This window comes from Camellia sinensis, chromosome 9, assembly GCF_055761805.1.
Source record: "Camellia sinensis isolate YWXY chromosome 9, ASM5576180v1, whole genome shotgun sequence".
NCBI classification, from domain to species: domain Eukaryota; kingdom Viridiplantae; phylum Streptophyta; class Magnoliopsida; order Ericales; family Theaceae; genus Camellia; species Camellia sinensis.
Genome location: NC_138969.1, coordinates 194,784,469 through 194,803,399, shown reverse-complemented (window position 1 = coordinate 194,803,399; position 18,931 = coordinate 194,784,469). Strand labels below are relative to the sequence as shown.

At 40.2% G+C, this 18,931-nt stretch overlaps 1 protein-coding gene and 1 pseudogene across 2 annotated transcripts in view; both read left to right on the top strand.

Moving 5' to 3' along the window:
- LOC114323137 (polyadenylate-binding protein RBP47B'-like) overlaps positions 1 to 18,931 on the top strand; it is a 56,796-nt pseudogene that overhangs the window by 3,436 nt on the left and 34,429 nt on the right. The window lies entirely within an intron of this gene.
- On the top strand, positions 8,028 to 8,876 carry LOC145800019 (uncharacterized). Its single transcript, XM_082889677.1, has 2 exons — positions 8,028 to 8,570; positions 8,667 to 8,876. Exons 1-2 carry the CDS (start codon positions 8,028 to 8,030, stop codon positions 8,874 to 8,876), a joined length of 753 nt encoding a protein of 250 aa, XP_082745803.1.

Sequence of the window (18,931 nt, the reverse complement as noted above, 5' to 3'; positions counted from 1 at the left end):
GCTTGGCACGTGCAAAACGATAAGCTGCGGGACAACATCTCCCTTTTTTTGTTTAGCCGCCTCATGAGGAGTGAAGGACTGATATCCAATAGCCAACTCAAATGGACTAAGGTTGGTTGCTGAGGACCAATGCATGTTGTGGCAGAGTTGTGCACTATCAAGTAGGTCCATCCAATTTCTTTGACTTGTGACACAGTGCCTCAAATATTCCTCAAGTAAAGCATTCATGCGTTTAGTCTGCCCATCTGTCTGTGGGTGGTTTGTTGTGACAAATTTTAATTTTGACTCCATTAACCCAAACAACACTATCCAAAATCATTCGGTAAAGCGAGTATCCCGATCACTCACAATGTCCTCTAGCAGCCTAAAATGCTTTACCACATGTTTGAAAAACAACTTTGTAGCCATGTCAGTTGGACATGCATGTGGTGTAGGAATAAAGACGGTATATTTTGAGAAACGATTAACATCAGCAAATGTAGAACGCATACTGTCCAATAGTACAAATGAGATAGAAGAGCCAACATTTGTTTTACCCTCGGGTGTCCAGCCCATTCCGAATCATGTGTTTTTCGAAGTAACTCCTGTTTAAGTCCTCAATTGTTAGGGACAAACAACCTATCTCCTTTGACATGGAGAATGTCATCTTCCAATCAATATCTGCCGACAATCCCCTCTTTCACTTGCTATACCACCTTCTCATAAGCGGCATCCCCAACAGCATTTTCTCAAACTCTGTCCAACAGATCTGACTCAACTGTAGTAATGGCAACCACATATTCTTTAACTACCTTCCTACTTAAAGTATCCGCAACCTAGTTGTTAAGACTTGATACTTTCATATGTGATGGGATTTAAGACTTAATTTAGTTTGGTTTGGTTTGATACTTTCATGTTTGTGTCAAAACTTAATCAATTTTAACTTGTTAACTTTTTTGTGTCCTATAAGATTTTATTTTTACATGATAAAATAGTTAATTTAAAAAAATTATGAAATTTATTAGTATGAGGGGCATGGTAAATTGTGATTGGTATAGGACCACGTAGTGCCCCAGAATCAACCAATAATTTTTTGTCCATTTGTTTGGGTTTATCATTGTCTACTTTAATATTTTCCTTTAATTATGGAGATAAAAGTTACAAATACCTTTAGAAGGAAAAAAAAAAGAAAAAAATGAAGATGAGCAAAAGAATAGAAGATAAGCAGAACAAATAGTGGAGAGCGACATGAAAAAGAAAAAGAAAAAAACTTAATAGACAGAACAGAAGTAAACCATAACATCTAGAATCCCATAAATATATCTTTTATTTCCAAAACTACCTACACAAGTAGACAATTCTTAACCAAAACAACAGGCTAAAATTGACTTTCACACAGGTGAGAAATTATTGTTCTTCCCAAGTCTAAAAATACTGTTCACTATATATTGTATGGGGATATATATATATATGTATTTATATACCTATTTTGATAGGATTAAATTAAAAAAACAACCTAACTAACAACTTCGTTTCCCAAAAAAAAACTCAACTAACAACTTAGTCGATCAGAATCACTGCCGCTGCTTCTCTCATTTTTGCTATCTTCCGCAGCTTTAACTAGTTTGTCAAGTTGAGCCTTGATCTCTTTTAGTAACTTATGTCTCCCATTGGATGGTGGTGGTTCTTTGTCCAAAACACCGCTTTGGGATCCTTCGTCAGTATGTAAAAAATTCTGAATGTCTTGTAAGCATACTCAACTGTCGTAATCTGATTGACCATTGTTGATATGATTTTCAGATACTTGTTTAACCCTTTATTCTCCTCTATTTCGACAATCTCTTTGTCATTCTTCTCAGCTTGAGCCCCCAACTACATAATGTCTTGACTGAATAATCGAAAAATTACCGACAGGTTCTTCAATGGCCAACGGTAGGGAATGGTGTACTTCTGAATCTTCATATCCACTGCTTTCATTTTCTTTTGATTCAACAATAGTCATGGACCATCTCTTTAGCAGTTCATTGGTTATGATTCTCGGATCAAAACCTGCAAAACAAAAAACACTTATCAAAAGCAAAAAGAAAAATAAAGAATCAACAATAATAATAGGATAAATGAACTGTTGAAGAAAATACAGGAACTAATGGCAAAATTTGTCCATAATAATAAAATAATTTTTTTTTATACCCTTCCGTTGATCAGCGTTCAATATCACCTTCCGTCCTTCCAACAAATACTCAAAAGCACTTAGCACTCTCTCCCTTGCGATTTTTCTACACAAAAAAAAAAAAAAAAACAAATATGAAAGTTCTAAGCAATCAAAGACTCAGAAACCAACCAACGAACCCATTTTGTACATTTCGAGTTATACATACATATATTGAGTGATAGAGCAAGAAAAAATTATACAGAAATAAAGTTCTAACAATACACTCCAAATCTATATACATGCATATATATATTGAGAGAGACATACATACATATAGAGACCTACATATATATTTAGGTTTTGTTTGGGATGTTAGGTTAGCCTGGGGCTAAAGAGGCTTTTGTCTTTTTGTGGTTAAAGTAGCCCCCAACTTCATCCTAACCTTCATCCCAAACGACTATATAGAGAGATAAAAAAAAAAAAAAAACAAAATGAAGAGAAATTAGAACCAGGAAATGAAGACAAGATTTTTTGGGTTTGATTTGAACTGGGTTTTGTGGGTTTGAGCAAGAAAAAATACCAACAAACCCATTTTGAATGTATAACTCGAAATGCACAAAATGGGTTTGTTAGTCAGTTTTTGGGTCATGGACTCTTTATTTTTTCTTGCTGAAACCCACAAAACACAGCTCAAATCAAACCTAGAAATTCTCGTCTCGTTTTTCGGTTCTAATTTCTCTTCATTTTGTATTTTTTGATATCTCTCTATGTAGCCGTTTGGGATGAAGGTTTGGGTAAGGTTGGGGGCTACTTTAGCCACAAAAAGACAAAATAGTCTTTTTAGCCCTAGGTTAACCCACATCCCAAACGAAGCTTATATATATGTATCTCTCTCTCTGTATATATAGGTATGTCTCTCTATATATATTTGCATGTATGTAGATTTGGAATGTATTGTTAGAAGTTTGTTTCTGTGTAATTTTTTATTGCTTTATCTCTCTCTATATATGTGTAACTCAAAATGTACAAAATGGGTTCATTGTTTGGTTTCTGATTGCTTATTATATATTTCATATTTGTTTTTGTTTTTCTGTTTTTTGTGTAGAAAAATGGCAAGGGAAGGAGTGCACAGTGCTTTTGAGTATTTGCTGAAAGGACGTAAGGTGAAATTGGACGCTGGTCAATGCGAAGGTATAAAAAAAATTATTTTATTATTATGAGCAAATTTTGCCAATTGTTCTTGTATTTTATTCAATAGTTCATTTATCCTATTATTATTGTTGGTTTTTTGTTTTGCAGGTTTTGATTCTAAAATCGTAGCCGATGAACTGCTGATGAGTTGGTTCATGATTATTGTTGAATCAAAAGAAGATTAAAGCACAGTGGTTATGGAGGTTCAAAAGTACCCCATTCCTTATTATTGGCCATTGACGAACCTGTTGGTAGTTTTTCGACTCTCCAGTCAAGACATTATGCAGTTGGGGGCTCAAGCTGAGAAGAAGGGAAAGAGATTGCCGAAATAGAGGAGGATAGAGAGTTAAACAAGTATCTGAAAATCATATCAACAATGGTCATTCAAGTTACGGCAGTTGAGTATGCCTACAAGGCATTCAGGTTTTTTTTGCATGCTAAGGAAGGATCCCAAAGCGGTGTTTTGGACGAAGAACCACCACCATCAAATGGGATGGATAAGTTACTAAAACAGATCAAGGCTCAAATTGACAAATTAGTTAAAGCAGCGGAAGACGGCAAGAATGAGGGAAGTAGAGGCAGTGATTCAGATTGATTGAGTTAGTTAGGTTTTTTTTGGGAACCAAGTTGTTTGTTAGGTTGTTTTTTGAATTTAATTTATCCTTTCAATATATATATATCCCCATACAATATATAGTGAGCAGTATTTTTAGATTGGATGAAAAGTAATTTCTCACTTGTGAAAGTTGATTTTAGCCTGTTGTTTTGGTTAAGAATTGCCTATTTGTGCAGGGTAATTTTGGGAATTAAAAATATATTTATGGGATTCTAGATGTTGCGATTTACTTCTATTTTGTCTAATAAGTTGTTTTTTTTTATTTTTTCTTTTTCATGTTCCCTCTACTATTTGTTTTGTTTATCTTCTATTCTTTTGCTCATCTTCATTTTTTTATTTTTTTCCCCCTCTAAACTCCAATATTGAAGGAAAAGCTTAAGGTTAGATAATGATTAAGTCAAACAAATAGACGAAATTTTTTTGGTTGATTATGGGGTTACATGGTCATACACCATACCCAATCACAATTTATCATACTCCTCAAACTGATAAATTTCATAATTTTTTTAAATTAACTATTTTGTCATGTAAAATTAAAATATTATAGGACACAAAAAAGTTAAAATTGATTAAGTTTCAACACAAACATGAAAGTATCAAACCAATTCAAGCCTTAAATTCCATCAAATATGAAAGTATCATGAAAAATAAAGAGGATTAAGTTTAAATGAAATTGCATGACATGGGTAGTTATAAGACTTCTGTCGACAATTTAATCAAATCAAGTTATATTTCTTAGATCTTTGTAATTTCTACTCTTCAAAAATTCCCTAGTGCTATTTTTTTTTGGCATCCAAACATTGAATTCTTTCTAGGAGGACAATTGGTCCAAAATTTTTCCTCAATGACTATTTTGAATAGTTGGAATCAACATAATAAATGGAAAAAAAATTTGAAGAAAGATAATTAAAATTTGAATATTGTAAGGTAGTGAATTTTATTTTTATTTTTTAAAATTCTTTTAATGGTTCTCATCCATGTAAGAGTTTAGGTTGATTAGGAGTTTGCTATTTCAATCTTTTCATATAATCGGTAGCTAAGAGAAAAATTCATAAACAGAGAGAATGATGTGACGATGGTGTCTTTCGGTAAAGAGATTAAAAGCTACTTTTTGGCTTTTAACTTCTTTTGGTCACATCACTTCTCTATTTTTTTTTTTCACATTTTTGTAAAGAAAAATACTAAAAAGCCAAAAAAATAGTTTCTAACTTATTTCTCAAAACAAGCATTGGTATGTTTGTTCCTTTCGAAATGTGATTTTTAGTTAAAAAGTCACTATAAATTGTCAGACCATTCTCTTTATATTTTTACATATTTTTTTATTTTTTTTATAGAAAGTAAAAAAGTTAAATTAAGCAAATCTCAAAGGGTTGGACTTCTTTCATGTTGAAATCTCAGCATAGGAGAACTTGAGAGGCCTATAGGGCCCACCACAAGTCCCATTTCGATGATTCGAATCATTCATTTTGTAGAGCTCTCAATGTATAATATTAATGACAAAATTTAGGTCAATTCAATAATTGTAACTTCCTTAATTTATAACATTTATCTCTAAAAAAGTGAATAATCTATTTCAAAAATATATTTGTTGTCCATTTTTTCAATGACAAATATAGTACAATGAAAAAGTTATGAATATTGGATCGAACTAATTTACAAAATGAACAGTTCGGAATATTGAAACGGGACTCTTGGTAAGCTCTATAGGCCCTCAAGTTGTCCCATGTTGGGATTTCAATATGAGAAAAGACTAACCCTAAATTGTTGTAGTGATTGAATATCTATTTTCATTTCCAAATTTGTAATGTTAAGATTGATTGTGAATTGAAGAGTATGTCGTGGAGCCCAAAGTTGTGTTGTAATACTAGATATGAGCTGAATGATACGATTGAAATCACAATATGTATTTGTGTTGGCCGAGTTTGAGATGTTGTATATAAATAGGAGTCGCGTATAAGTCGACTCATAAAGGCTTTACCCTTGGGATAAGATTGTCGAGAAGATGAGTGAAGTGGGTAGGCCGTGGCGGACTGGAACCTACCTTTCGGGCTAAATAGGCCATAAATCCTACGGAATGACGGGGCCCAGTTGTGAGGGTGGGGTGTCCACAATAAGAAAGTGGGTTCCAGGCGAGTAATATAAAAATTAGCATCAGCCAAAAGGGAGGTATGTGTGAAAAAAAGATAACGTGAGATATAAGAAAAACTTGAGGGAATACTAATTTGCCCATCGGAGTGTTAATTCCGGCACCCCTGACCGGATTGTTCATTCTTATTTCAGGTACAAACTCGAGGATTAAGAGAGTTTGCTTGGGCCAAAGGGTATTTCCGAACCACCTCTCCACAATTGGCGCCTTCTGTGGGAATACTCAAACGCGTTCATGGCAGACTTAACAGATGATCCTTCACTCGTTGCTAACGATGTTAAACTACGAGATGATGTTACACTAAGAACCATGCTTGGTCATGAGAATATCATCGCGCGAAGGGCTCTGAACTTTGACCCAGTGTCTCAAACTTCGCCTTCGACCTCGATGCAGGAAACCATGCGGACGATCAAGGATCATGCAAAAGAAACGAACGTCTGGAAGATAAGGTGGCTGATAACGAACGTTTACATATTTGAATTAGCCAAATCTCAACGAACCCCACTACGCCATGGCCAGGGTCGGTCGTTAGAAAAGATTTGAGGATGATCGACGACGTCGGCATCAGAAACATGATAGTAGTTGTGCTTTTGATTCGTTACCTCAGGAACCTAGGAAGATGGGGCGAGTTGACGTATCCAGTTCATTCGAGGGGTGTTCGTATGTACGGCATAGGTGAGGAAATGGAGATGGCTTGGATGCAGAGGATAAACACGATTCTTTCGTACGACGCATTGCAAGGGTTGCACTGTTAAAAAAGTTTAAAGCACCAACGTTTACCGTGTATGACGGTAAGTCAGACTCTGCGGATCACATTCATCATTACAAACAAGCGATGACATTGCATGCTGATGATGAAGCATTTATGTGCCAAATGTTTTCGAGTAGCTTGGGGCCATTAGCCGTCAGATGGTATTATAAACTAGAGCCGGCCTCACTAAAAAGTTTTCATCAGCTCCAAAAATCCTTCAGGGCAAGATTCATCACCAACGAGGTCCAGCCGAAGCAAGTTGACTCTCTCTGGGCAATGCAAATTAAACCAGAAGAAACCCTCCGTGAATATTTGTTGCGCTACTAGGAATGTTTCAACTTGGTAGACGATGCTTGTAATGACTCCATGGCCATCACTGCCTTCAAAATGGGATTATAACCCGATTGTCCTCTCCGAAGCTTGTTGACTCAAGGGCCTCCCAAAATAGTTCGGATAGAAAGTCGTGAAGACGGTACCATCCGGTTTGGTTTAACCGATAAGCGCTATACCACCAGGGAGCCCTTAACTGTGAGGCCGAGCAAAACGCGACAATCAGCGGGATTTGCCCCGGTCAAGCAAACAGTGTTCGTGCTGGTCAAACAAGCAATGTTCACACCGTTCGAACGAACAATTTCAAGTGGATAACAGGCGCCATAGATGTTCGGACAAGAAGTACATAGAGTTGGCAAAACTGATCAGCAAGATCCTACCTAAAGTTCAGCATCTGCCATTCTTTAAATGGCTGTCCAAGATGATTGGACCCCCTGATGCTAGACGAAGGGATAGGCGGTGTGAATATCACAAGGATCATAGCCATGAGATTGACGGTTGTTATGCACTGAAGCACAATTTGGAGGAGTTGGTGCAATACGGTCAACTGACACATTATGTCCGAATGGGCAATCCACTAAGCACGGTAGCTATACGCCCGAATTCACCTTCACTTGGTGTGATTCACATGATATATAGTCTATCGTTGCCAACTTAGGTACATACGATCCAGTTACAACCCAGTTCGGCCAAGCCGTTCACACCAGCCAAAAGGCCTCATGAGACTGGCAAAATCAGCTTCGACCGCACCGATCTTGAAGTGGTAATGCTCCCCCACGAAGATGCCCTTGTCATCGAGTTGCACGTAAATAGATTCATCGTAGAACGCGTTCTAATCGATCAAGGGAGCATCTCGAATATAATGTATCACAAGACATTCATTAAACTCGGCTTCACCTATTTGGACTTACTACCGGCCGAGTACCCCCTGTTTGGCTTCAACACTAACCCTGAGTATCCTTTGGACAAGATCATACTGCCAGTGCGTGCAGGTACCGAATCAGTAGATGTGGAGTTTCTGGTCGTCAAACTTCCATCACCATACAATCTCATCATGGGAAGAACTTGGTTGCACGCAATGCAAGCGGTGCCGACTACCTATCATCAGTTACTTCGTTTTCCAACACAACATGGCATTGAGCAAATTCGAGGTTCTCAAAAATTGGCAAAGGCATGCTATCTTATTGCTTTGGCAAAGAAGCCGAAGGAACTGGAAGTAAACTCTATTGAAGTTCCAAATCGAGAAAGCCTCGAGGATGTTGGAAAAACCCCCAATGATAAGGCAACTACTGACCTCGATCGGATCAGCATCAAAGGGGAACTTGACAAATTCTTCATGATCGGCACCTCCTTGAACGCAACTGAACGACAAGAGTTGGTTTCCTTCTTACTTGGCAACATCGATGTATTTGTTTGGATGCCATATGAGATGTTGGGGTTGGATTCGAGCATAGATCAACACCGTTTAAACGTTGACCCATAGATTAAACCAATTATTCAGAAAAGTCGACAATCGGCCGCGGAGCATACTTCGGTTGTTGTCGACTTTGTTGACAGGCTGTTGGAAGCTGGGGCAATTCGTGAAGTAACTTATTCCACCTTGCTATCTAATATTGTGGTTGTCAAGAAGAAAAATGGATCTTGGCGTGTTTATGTAGATTTCACGGTCTTGAACAGAGCTTGCTCCAAGGATTGCTTTCCTCTTCCCTGAATTGACCAACTTGTGGACGCAACTGCGCACCACTAACGCATGAGTTTCTTGGATGCTTACCAGGGTTACCACCAAATTGCTATGCATTCGGAGGATTAGGAAAAAACTGCATTCTTCATCCCACGGGGAACCTATTGCTTCAAGGTCATGCCGTTTGTACTGAAAATGCGGGGGCAACGTACCAGAGGCTAGTCACCACTATGTTTAAAGAACAGCTCGACCGCACCATGGAAGTATACATTGATGATATGGTGGTGAAATCCAAGGAAAAGCATGCTCGACTTATCCGCGACCTTCGACATCCTCTGAAAGTACAAAATGAAACTCAATGCCTCAAAGTGTGCATTCGGCATCAGATCTGGCAAGTTTCTTGGCTATATTGTGAACTATTGCGGAATATGGGCCAACCCGAGGCAAATCACAGCCATTATAGAACTCGGCTCCCCTCAGTCGGCCAAGGAAGTTCATAAGTTAATGGGAGTGATTGCCGTTCTTAATAGGTTTATTAGCCGTTCCTCAGATCGCTGCCAACCATTTTTTTACACTTCGGCAGGGCAAAGCATTTTAGTGGAGCCCCGAGTGCCAGGCCATGCTAGATGGCTTGAAAACTTATCTCCGTTTTCGGTGCCACTCTTGGCAACCCCATAGCTAGGCGATCCGTTCATCTTATATCAAGCGGTATCCGATTGGGCGGTCAGTGCCATGTTATTAAAGGAGGAACTCGGGGAGCAACGACTATGTAAGCAAGGCAATGGTGGACGCCAAAAAACGATACCTACCTCTAGAAAAGCTTATCTTGGCTCTTGTGGTGGCTGCCAGAAGGCTGATGCACTACTTTCAGGCTCACACCATAGGGGTACTAACAGACTATCCTCTTCGAGTAGCGCACTCCATAGCATGGAAGCATCTGGGCGAGTCTCTAAGTGGGCCTTGGAATTCGGCCTGTATGACATCCAGTTTTTGCCCAGAATAGCCATTAAGGGGCAGGTGTTGGACGACTTTGTAGTTGAGTTCACAGGGTGCCAGGTCGACTTTAAGTCAGACCAACTCTCCCCTTAACCTCAACCAAACTAGAGAACGTATGTTGGAGACATTTGGCAGATGTATTGTGATGGATCATCCAACCAATGTTGCAGGCATAGTTATCATGACCCTCGAAGGGGCAATGTTCGAGCAGGCAGTGAAACTGGGTTTCGATGCATCAAATAACGAGGCTGAATATAAAGCATTGCTAACCGGCCTCCGTACCGCACTTCACCTAGGTGCCAAGCGGTTATAGGTTTTCTGTGATTTAAAATTAGTCATCAACCAGTTGAAAGGGGAATATGCGTCTAAGAACGACTGAATGGCAGCCTATATGAAAACGGCGAATTCCTTGCTCACGAAGTTCGACTACCACAAACTGAATCAGATAACTCGAGATTAGAACAACCATGCGGATGCCCTTGCTTGCCTGTTTTGCCATCAACTCAGAAATCAAACGAACCATCGAAGTGGGATTCATCCCATAGCCGAGTATCAGTTCCCCCAAAGCTATCCAGGTCAACACCATTAATTCAGAACCGAGTTGGATAGAACCTATTGCTGCAGTTCTTTCCTCAGAACAGCTGGCAACAAATAAGAAAAAAGCCCATAAGTTGCAGAATAAAGCTCTACGGTATTACTTGAATCCCCAGGGAAAGCTTTACAAAAAATCTCTCGCAGGGCCATATTTTGAATGCGTTCACCTAGACAGAGTTGAGGACTTCTTGGCTAAAATACATGAAGGTAGTTGCGGTGCCCACTTTGGAGGTCGCTCATAGGCCCACCGAGTTGTAACGCAGGCTGACAATGCGCATTGATGCCGAGAACTACGTAAAGAAGTGTGAACAATGCTAGAAGTTCTCCCTATTTGCTCACCTGCCTACCGAAGAATTAAATTCCGTTACTAGTCCTTGGTCGTTTGCTCAATGGGGCCTTGACATCGTCGGACCACTACCGTGAGCTCTGGGAAACAAACGATTCTTGATCGTTGCAATAGACTATTGCACGAAGTGGGTTGAAGCAGAATCGTTGCAACAGACGTTTTGTGTGAAAGTATTATAACTCGATTCGGCATACTTAGAGCACTTGTATCTGATAGCGGCACCCAATTTGACTGCGGCGTCTATCGGGAACTATGTAACACATATGGTATCCAGCCTTATTTTTCCTCACCAGCGTACCCACAAAGCAATGGTCAGGCCAAATAAAGTAATCCTGGACGGAATCAAGAAACGATTGGAGAAGGCCTAAGACAAGTGGGCTGAAGAGCTGCCCAGTGTATTGTGGGCTCACCGCACCACTCCGAGGCGCGCCACTAGAGAAATGTCGTTTGCCTTGTGCTTTGGAATAGAAGCCATCATCCTTCTGGAAATTGGTCTGCTCACTCTGAAATCAAAGGCTTTTGATAAAGGGCGTAACAACATGATGTTGGCCTTGGATATGAATTTGCTCGAGGAACGCTAAAATCGGGCTCTTGCACACATGGCGCGATATCATCAATAGCTTGCCAAGTCATATAATCAGCGCATGCAGCTGCGCCGTTATGCTCCTGGAGAATCGGTCCTCAAGAAAGTGCTTCCTGCTACGAAAAACCCAGCAGACAGAAAGTTAGGCTCCAATTGGGACAACCCCTATTAGATTGATTCGATTGCTGGCACAGGGGCATATCGCCTTTCGAACATGATTGGCTGAAGTCTACCACGACCTTGGAATTCTACCCACTTGCGTAAATTTTCTCATTAAACAAACTTGTACAATATGCCAGTTCATTTTTGTTTTTGCTGTTGTGCAAACGTTTATGCATCTATGTTGTTACTCAGCAATACAGTATGCCTTTCTCATTGTCATCTCATTTAAATGGCCGAGTAAGACTCTGAATTAAGAGCGTCCTTCGTGCTTAGCACGTTTTGCTGAATAAGCCTCAGAATTCGGAGCGCCTTTCATGCATGATCGCGTTTGGCCATTACAAAGACTCCGAATTCGGAGTGCCTTTCGTGCATGATCACGTTTGGCCATCAGAAAGACTTTGAATTCGGAGCACCCTTTGTGCTTGGCATGTTTGGCCGAATAAGCCTCTGAATTCAGAGTGCCTTTCGTGCATGGTTCCGTCTGGCCATCACAAAAACTTTGAATTTAGAGTGCCCGCTGCAAGGGTTTAAGAGCAGCATTGCCAAAATGGGCAAAATTTCATAATTAGGTTGCCAAGATCAATAAACAAACAGTTGTAAAGATACATCAATGAGCTAAGAGCAATAGGGTGGCATGAGGCCGTAAATATGCAATTATGACAATGCCAACACAAGCATCAAACAAACAAGAGCAATGAATATTTATTTCAACAAATAAGTACAAATACATGGGTACTGATAGACTAAAAAGTACAAAAACATGTTTATTTTGTTATTTAAGCCTTCTTCGGATCGACACCTTCTTCTTCATCATTGGTCTTTTCGGTATCATAAGCCTCGAAGGGAAACTTGTGACTTTGGTACACCGGAGATGCCGAGTCGACACTCTTTGGTACATCGGAGCAGTGTCTATTTAAAGAGGCCATAGGCCCTACGCACGCTTGGCTACCTTGCTTATTAATTGCAGGTGCAACGATTACGAAACGCACGCGTTCGCTGTTGCCTTCCTTCGTTTTTGGCGGTTCCGCTCAGTGGTCAACTGGGGCAAGGGCAGATTTACTATTCTATTTGGCTCGGAAATTATTTTGCTGAATTTAGACAAATGCCCCACCTGACCCCATGAACTTGCTTTGTGATTGTATTCGGTGGTCTCGCTCAGTGGTCAACTGGGGCAAAGGCAGATTTACTAATCTATTCGGCTTGGAAATAGTTTTGCCGAATCTAGACAAGTGCCTCACTTGACCCCATGAACTTGCTTTGTGATTGTATTCGGCGGTTACGTGCAGTGTTCAACTGCGACAAGGGCAGATTTATTAATCTATTTAGCTCTGAAATAGTTCTGCCGAACTTAGACAAGTGCCCCACTTGACATTGTTCTTTATATATTTATTAATTTATTTGGTTCTGAAATATTTTTGCCAAATTAAGACAAGCTCACCAACTTGTTTTCATATGGTTCATATTCTTAACATTTTTACTGAATTAAGACAAGTGCCCCACTTGACAATGTTCTTGTTTTCATTTCCACTAACCAAGCAAGGCATATTCATCCACACATTTATAAGCAAAATGGACATTTTCATTAATAAACTGCATGCGTACATTCGACACTTTATGCATGAAAATGGCCTTAGTACAAAAACTAAACCCTTTAATAAAGGTAACAAAATAAACAGTAACAAAAACAAAGGAAAATATATCTATTACAAAGGCGGCCGATCAAAAGACCTAATCCTTTGGATTCGATTCCAGCGATTCGACTTCTAATTGCTCGTAGGGAATCGGCTGATCTAGAGTCACTTTGGCGGCCGCCAAAGCTTTGAGCCATCCATGCTTGAAACCTCGATTCTCGAACTTCAAGACTTAATCAGCATACAATTCCTTGGCCTTTAGGTCTCCGGCATCAAAAGCTTTGGCGGCCTTTGCTTCAGCAAGCTCCCTCGCCTTTTTCTCCATTTCAAGATCGGCCTTCAGTTTTGAGACTTCTTCTTGCGTCGACTTGAGGGAGCCATCTATTAAGTTCACTCTTTCTTCAGCAGCCCGATGTAGCAAGTCGGTGTGTTGTGCTTTTTCCTACGCAACAACGGCCCTCGCCTGCTCTTCTTCCGCCTTCGAGGCTTTAGATTCGGCTTTAGCCGTCGCCACATCCAAATTAGCGATTGCAATTATGGCCGTGCCTTTTTTAGCTTCTAGCTGGCTTTCAAGGATGTTTCAACGATGTTATAGTGACGACGGCCGATCTCGACAATCCTTCCTGCCGCCTGACAAAACAATGAAGCCAAGTGTCACGCCCCCAAACCGCCCCTAGTAGTTTGGTGCCGTGATGGCCAGTAATCCGAGATTACCGCAGGCCGACTTACAAAAATCACACACAATCAGAGTATGAAATATGGGGCTTACAAGTGCGGAAGCAATATATATATATATACAGAATCTAAATAGTCCATGAGAGCCGTGCTTAAGTCCAATGAAATGACATACATTTTTACAAGTCTTACAACTTAGATACAATAAGCAAATGAGATACAAAATACATCTTGACCAAAAGGCTTCTCAAGCCGACATATACAAGTACACATGAAATATAGACTAAGAAGCATAATCTTCAAGATGGTACAAAATGCTAATCCAAAACACGTCGGCAATGCATCCAAAAACACATCGGCTACACGTCTAGGCCTCATTGCCTTCTTGCTCATCACCTACATATATATAGAGAGGGTGAGCTTGGATACTCAGTGAATGATATTAGAAATAAAGGTTTTGCATGATTGATATCCAAGATTTCTTTCAAAACAATACATAGCATACTTTACAATCAAGGGTAAATCAAGTTCATTGCCGGCCTTTCAAGTTCTTTGGATGTTATTACATCTACTTAATACAAGGGGGTGATGACAATTCCAAGACAAGAGTGCAGTTGCATTATAGTCCCCTGCAGCTAAGGACTTTCAAGACAAGAGTGCAGTTGCATTATAGTCCCCTGCTGCTAAGGACTTTCAAGACAAGAGTGCAGTTGCATTATAATCCCCTGCAGCTAAGGACTTTCAAGAAATGTCATCAAAACAAATAGTGTTTAATATACAAGTAGGGATAGTCATTCATGCTAGAACAAGTACTTTTCAAAACAAGGCAAGACGAGATTTATGAAAGCAAGTGTAACATAGCTTTATTAAAAATACCACTCACCTAGTTTCTTCAAACGTCGGGGTCGAGACAAGCCCAAGTCCTACAAACACATGGCAAAGCCTATTGAATGCACCCTCAACAGTTTCGTATGTACACAATTGATTTCGGAAAACATGCTGGGCACCAACCAGGTCTAGGCCGAGGTTCCACACCTCCTCGCCGAGGTGTGTTCCCGAGGGCCACATGCAAGGAAAAGAGGTCGGGAAACTCTGGGTTCCCCTCTGCTGATGAACATGAAGAACATGGGTGTGAAAACATGAAAAATATGAATGTTCAATCATAATCTGTCGTCACAAATCTGGGATTTTCGTGCTATGAGTTTGAAAACATGGACCTGGGTACCCGTACTTGGAATTCTTGCGGAAATAAACACAAAAACATGATTCTTTATGCAAGCTTTCGGATCAAAACAAGACTTTCTTGAAGAACACATGAATGTCATTTTCTCTTTCTAAAATCAAACTTCAAAACGATGCATGGCTTACAAATCATATCCGATCATGCAATGCAATAACATGAACATAGAGCACATCATGAGCAGATCAAGAATCTAACCTTAGAACACGGATCTAACGGTTCGATCTCTAGGAATCAAGCTTGAAGATCTACTTCCTCACTCTAAAACTCCTTCTTCCTCCTAGAGTTTCTCTCTCTACAAGGCAAGGTTATGATACTAAATGATAGTTTTCTTTACCCGGTTCTGGGGTTAACCCTCTGTTGAGACACGTGGCGGCGACTGGTTGGGTTCTTCCTGAAAAGGTGGCTGACAGACCAGACAAAGCATGGTGGAAGGGTGTTCAACAAGTAAAGCGGTATGGGCTCTCTGACGGGGCAATGACATCGGCTAACAACAAGGCGCATCTAACAAGCTACACGGAATGGCACTCCGGCAAGGGGTGACATCGGCTAACAAAGGACTTCGGCAACTAAGGTGACAATGACCTCGGCAAGGAAGGACAACACTTGACTAAGCTGTGCCACATCTTGGCCTAGATGCGCCACACCTCGGTCTAGGTCATACCACTCCAGGACGAGATCACTTGGGTGCAAGGTAACATCTCGGCTAATGTGGCAAGGCGAGAACGGAGGTCAACAAGGGGTTCCAAGATACTACTACTAGACTAAGGGTGACCTCGGCTTGGAATAACATCGGCTAACATAACTCAGGCAAGGCGTGACCTAAGTTTCACATCAAGGAAGGAACAAGACAAGCATACTACACTTAGACAAATCACAAGGCTTCAAAACAAGGCATGGATCACATTAGCTCAAGCGAAACAAATCACAACATACACATGCAAGCTAAACAAGTCATAATCATACCGATGCTCATGAACATGATGAGGACATAAAATGTGGGTTCCTACACCAAGACTTGTTAGTCGGAGTCAAAAAAGGAAATTTTAGACGGAGTCAAGGATCGAAACTTACCAATATGGTCGACTGCGCCGCCAAGGCAATTGAGACGACATTCGGTTCAGCGCGGAAAGTGGCCTTGTCTGTTGGCAGAGAGAGAGTCGAAGCCACACTTAGGGCCATGGTGGGATCTCTGATGGCCAACTCAGTAGTGAGAACCAGCGCATTCTTCATCCGTGGTTGGACGACAAATGGCTCGGATAAATCATCTGTTGTGGACGGCATCTCTATCCTTGGCCGTTTGTCAATCGGGGCCTCCGATGGATTGGATACAACCTCGGCAGGTCGTTTCTGCCCTATCAGATCGACTCCCCTGACTTTTGCCTGGCGTTTAGGAACCAATTCAGCCACTATCGTTTCGTGGGCCGTTTCTTCTGGGGAAACCTCGCATGTTGGAGTTACTTGGCTACCCCCAGCATCGTCGACTTGTGTCCTGGCCGCCATCTTTTCGGCATTTCGTCTTTTGGCAAATTAGGCAAGAGATTCTCTGCCCATCTCCTTGGCTTCGGATTCGGCCCAGGAAGATCCTCTAAACCGGTGAAAATATCGTCTTCTGGCGTTGATAAAGCTACTCGGCCAAAGGTGGATGAGTGGTCGGTTTAATGGTCAGGGTTGATGTGCTCAAAGGCCAATTCAATTTTTTTGTTAAGTTCTTGGTCCTCTACACGGCCCTCTTATTGCGCGTCTTCGTGGATTTGTTCGCCGGCGTCAGAACCGTCAACACCAATTTCCCTTAGACTTTTGTAATTAAGGAATATCAGTGCAGTAAGCTGCCATTCACCACTCGAAACAGGGATATGATCTGCGGCCGAGAAAGTAGAGTAGGTTGGGTCGCACCTCAACAGAACATGGCATGCTCGCCCTTGTCCTTGAAGGTTTGGGCGGCCTTTATAATTAAGGAGCGCCTTCAATTGTTCATGAACGGCTTTGTCTACTAATGCCATTGCTTTTTTTTAAGTCCTTGCATGCATGACAAAAATAATGATCAGCACTCAATATTTACGCCGAGTAGATAGTTTATTTAAAACGTGATAGTCGACTACCTAGCTCCCCTTTTTGCCTCGGCACTGGGCCTTGGCAATCTTTTTCTTCGCCGAATTCCCAATTGCCTCGGACGGCGACCATGACATCGTCAACCATGGTCACCAACTGGTGATTTATGTCTTTGGCTCTCAGTAAGTAACGGCCTTGCCGACCGGTTGATTTCGCCATGACGTAGCAGTGCCGAATAGTTGCGATTCCTAGGTTAAGACCCTGTCGCCTATTCAATTCTACTATACCCCATGATTATTTGGTAGAAGTTCACGTTTGGTTGGGAGGGGGAATTAGACCCCAATAACGCAGGACCATCTTAAGAAGGGGATGGAGAGGGATTCTTAGGAGAGGGAATTGGACTCCACCTTTAGTGATGGACAAAAGGGGGAAAACAATGGTGTTTGTGTCAATCCTCTCCGTGTCTAATACACTGTCTACAACAAGGGACAGGTAGACGTCGTCTGGAATTGAAAATTGACGACAGAAGGCTGTGGCTAATATAGCCCAACCTCACCCAAACCTTTATCCCAAACGGCTACATATGGACGTCGTCTGGAATTGAAAAATGACGACAGAAGGTTGTGGCTAATATAGCCTAACCTCACCCAAACCTTTATCCCAAATGGCTACATATGGACGTCGTCTGGAATTGAAAAATGACAACAGAAGGTTGTGGCTAATATAGCCCAACCTAACCCAAACCTTTATCCCAAACGGCTACACACAGAGAGATAAAAAAAAGTGAAATGAAGAGAAATTAGAACTAGTAAATGAAGACAAGAATGTCTGGGTTTGATTTGAGCTGGGTTGTAGGTTTGAGGAAGAAAAAATAATGAGTTCAAGACCCAGAAACTGACCAACAAACTCATTTTGTACATTTCGAGTTATACATACATATATAGATAGATAGAGGAGGAAAAAATTACACAAAAACAAGGTTCTGATAATACACTCCTCATCTACATACATACATACATATATATAGAGAGAGGGAGACATACATATATATAGAGAGAGAGACATACATATATATAGAGAGATCAAAAAAAGCAAAATGAAGATAAATTAGAACTAGGAAATGAAGACGATAATTTTTGAGTTTGATTTGAGCTGGGTTTTGTGAGTTTGAGAAAGAAAAATTAACGAGTTCAAGACCCAGAAACCGACCAACAAAACCATTTTGTGCATTTCGAGTTATGCAAACATATATGGGTAAATTATAGTTTACTCATTTTTTCATTTTGGTCCCTGTTGCTTCAATTTGATTAATTTTGCCCCTTAATTTTATGGATTGTGTCATATTAGTCCAATAAATAACGGTGGTTAAGTTTGATGGATGAAAAATCAAATGATGTTTCAATTTGGTTTTTGTAAGTTTACAGGAAAGTCAAAACAACGGAGACCAAATTAACACATTCTAGATCTACATACAAAAATGAGGTTCTAACAATACACTCCAAATCTACATACATACATTATAGAGAGAGATCAAAAATTATTTTAAAAAATAAAAATAAAATTGACTACCTTATAATATTTAAATTTTAATTATTTTTGTACTATTTTTTTTCCATTTATTATATTGATTCCTGCCATTAAAAATAATCATTGAGGAAATTTTTTGGACCAATTGTCCTCATAGAAAGAATTCAATGTTTGGATGCCAAACAAAACCAAAAAAATAGCACTAGGTCAATTTGAAGACAAAATTTATTCGAGTGAAGGTAGAAATTACAAAGATCTAAGAAATATAACTTGATTTGA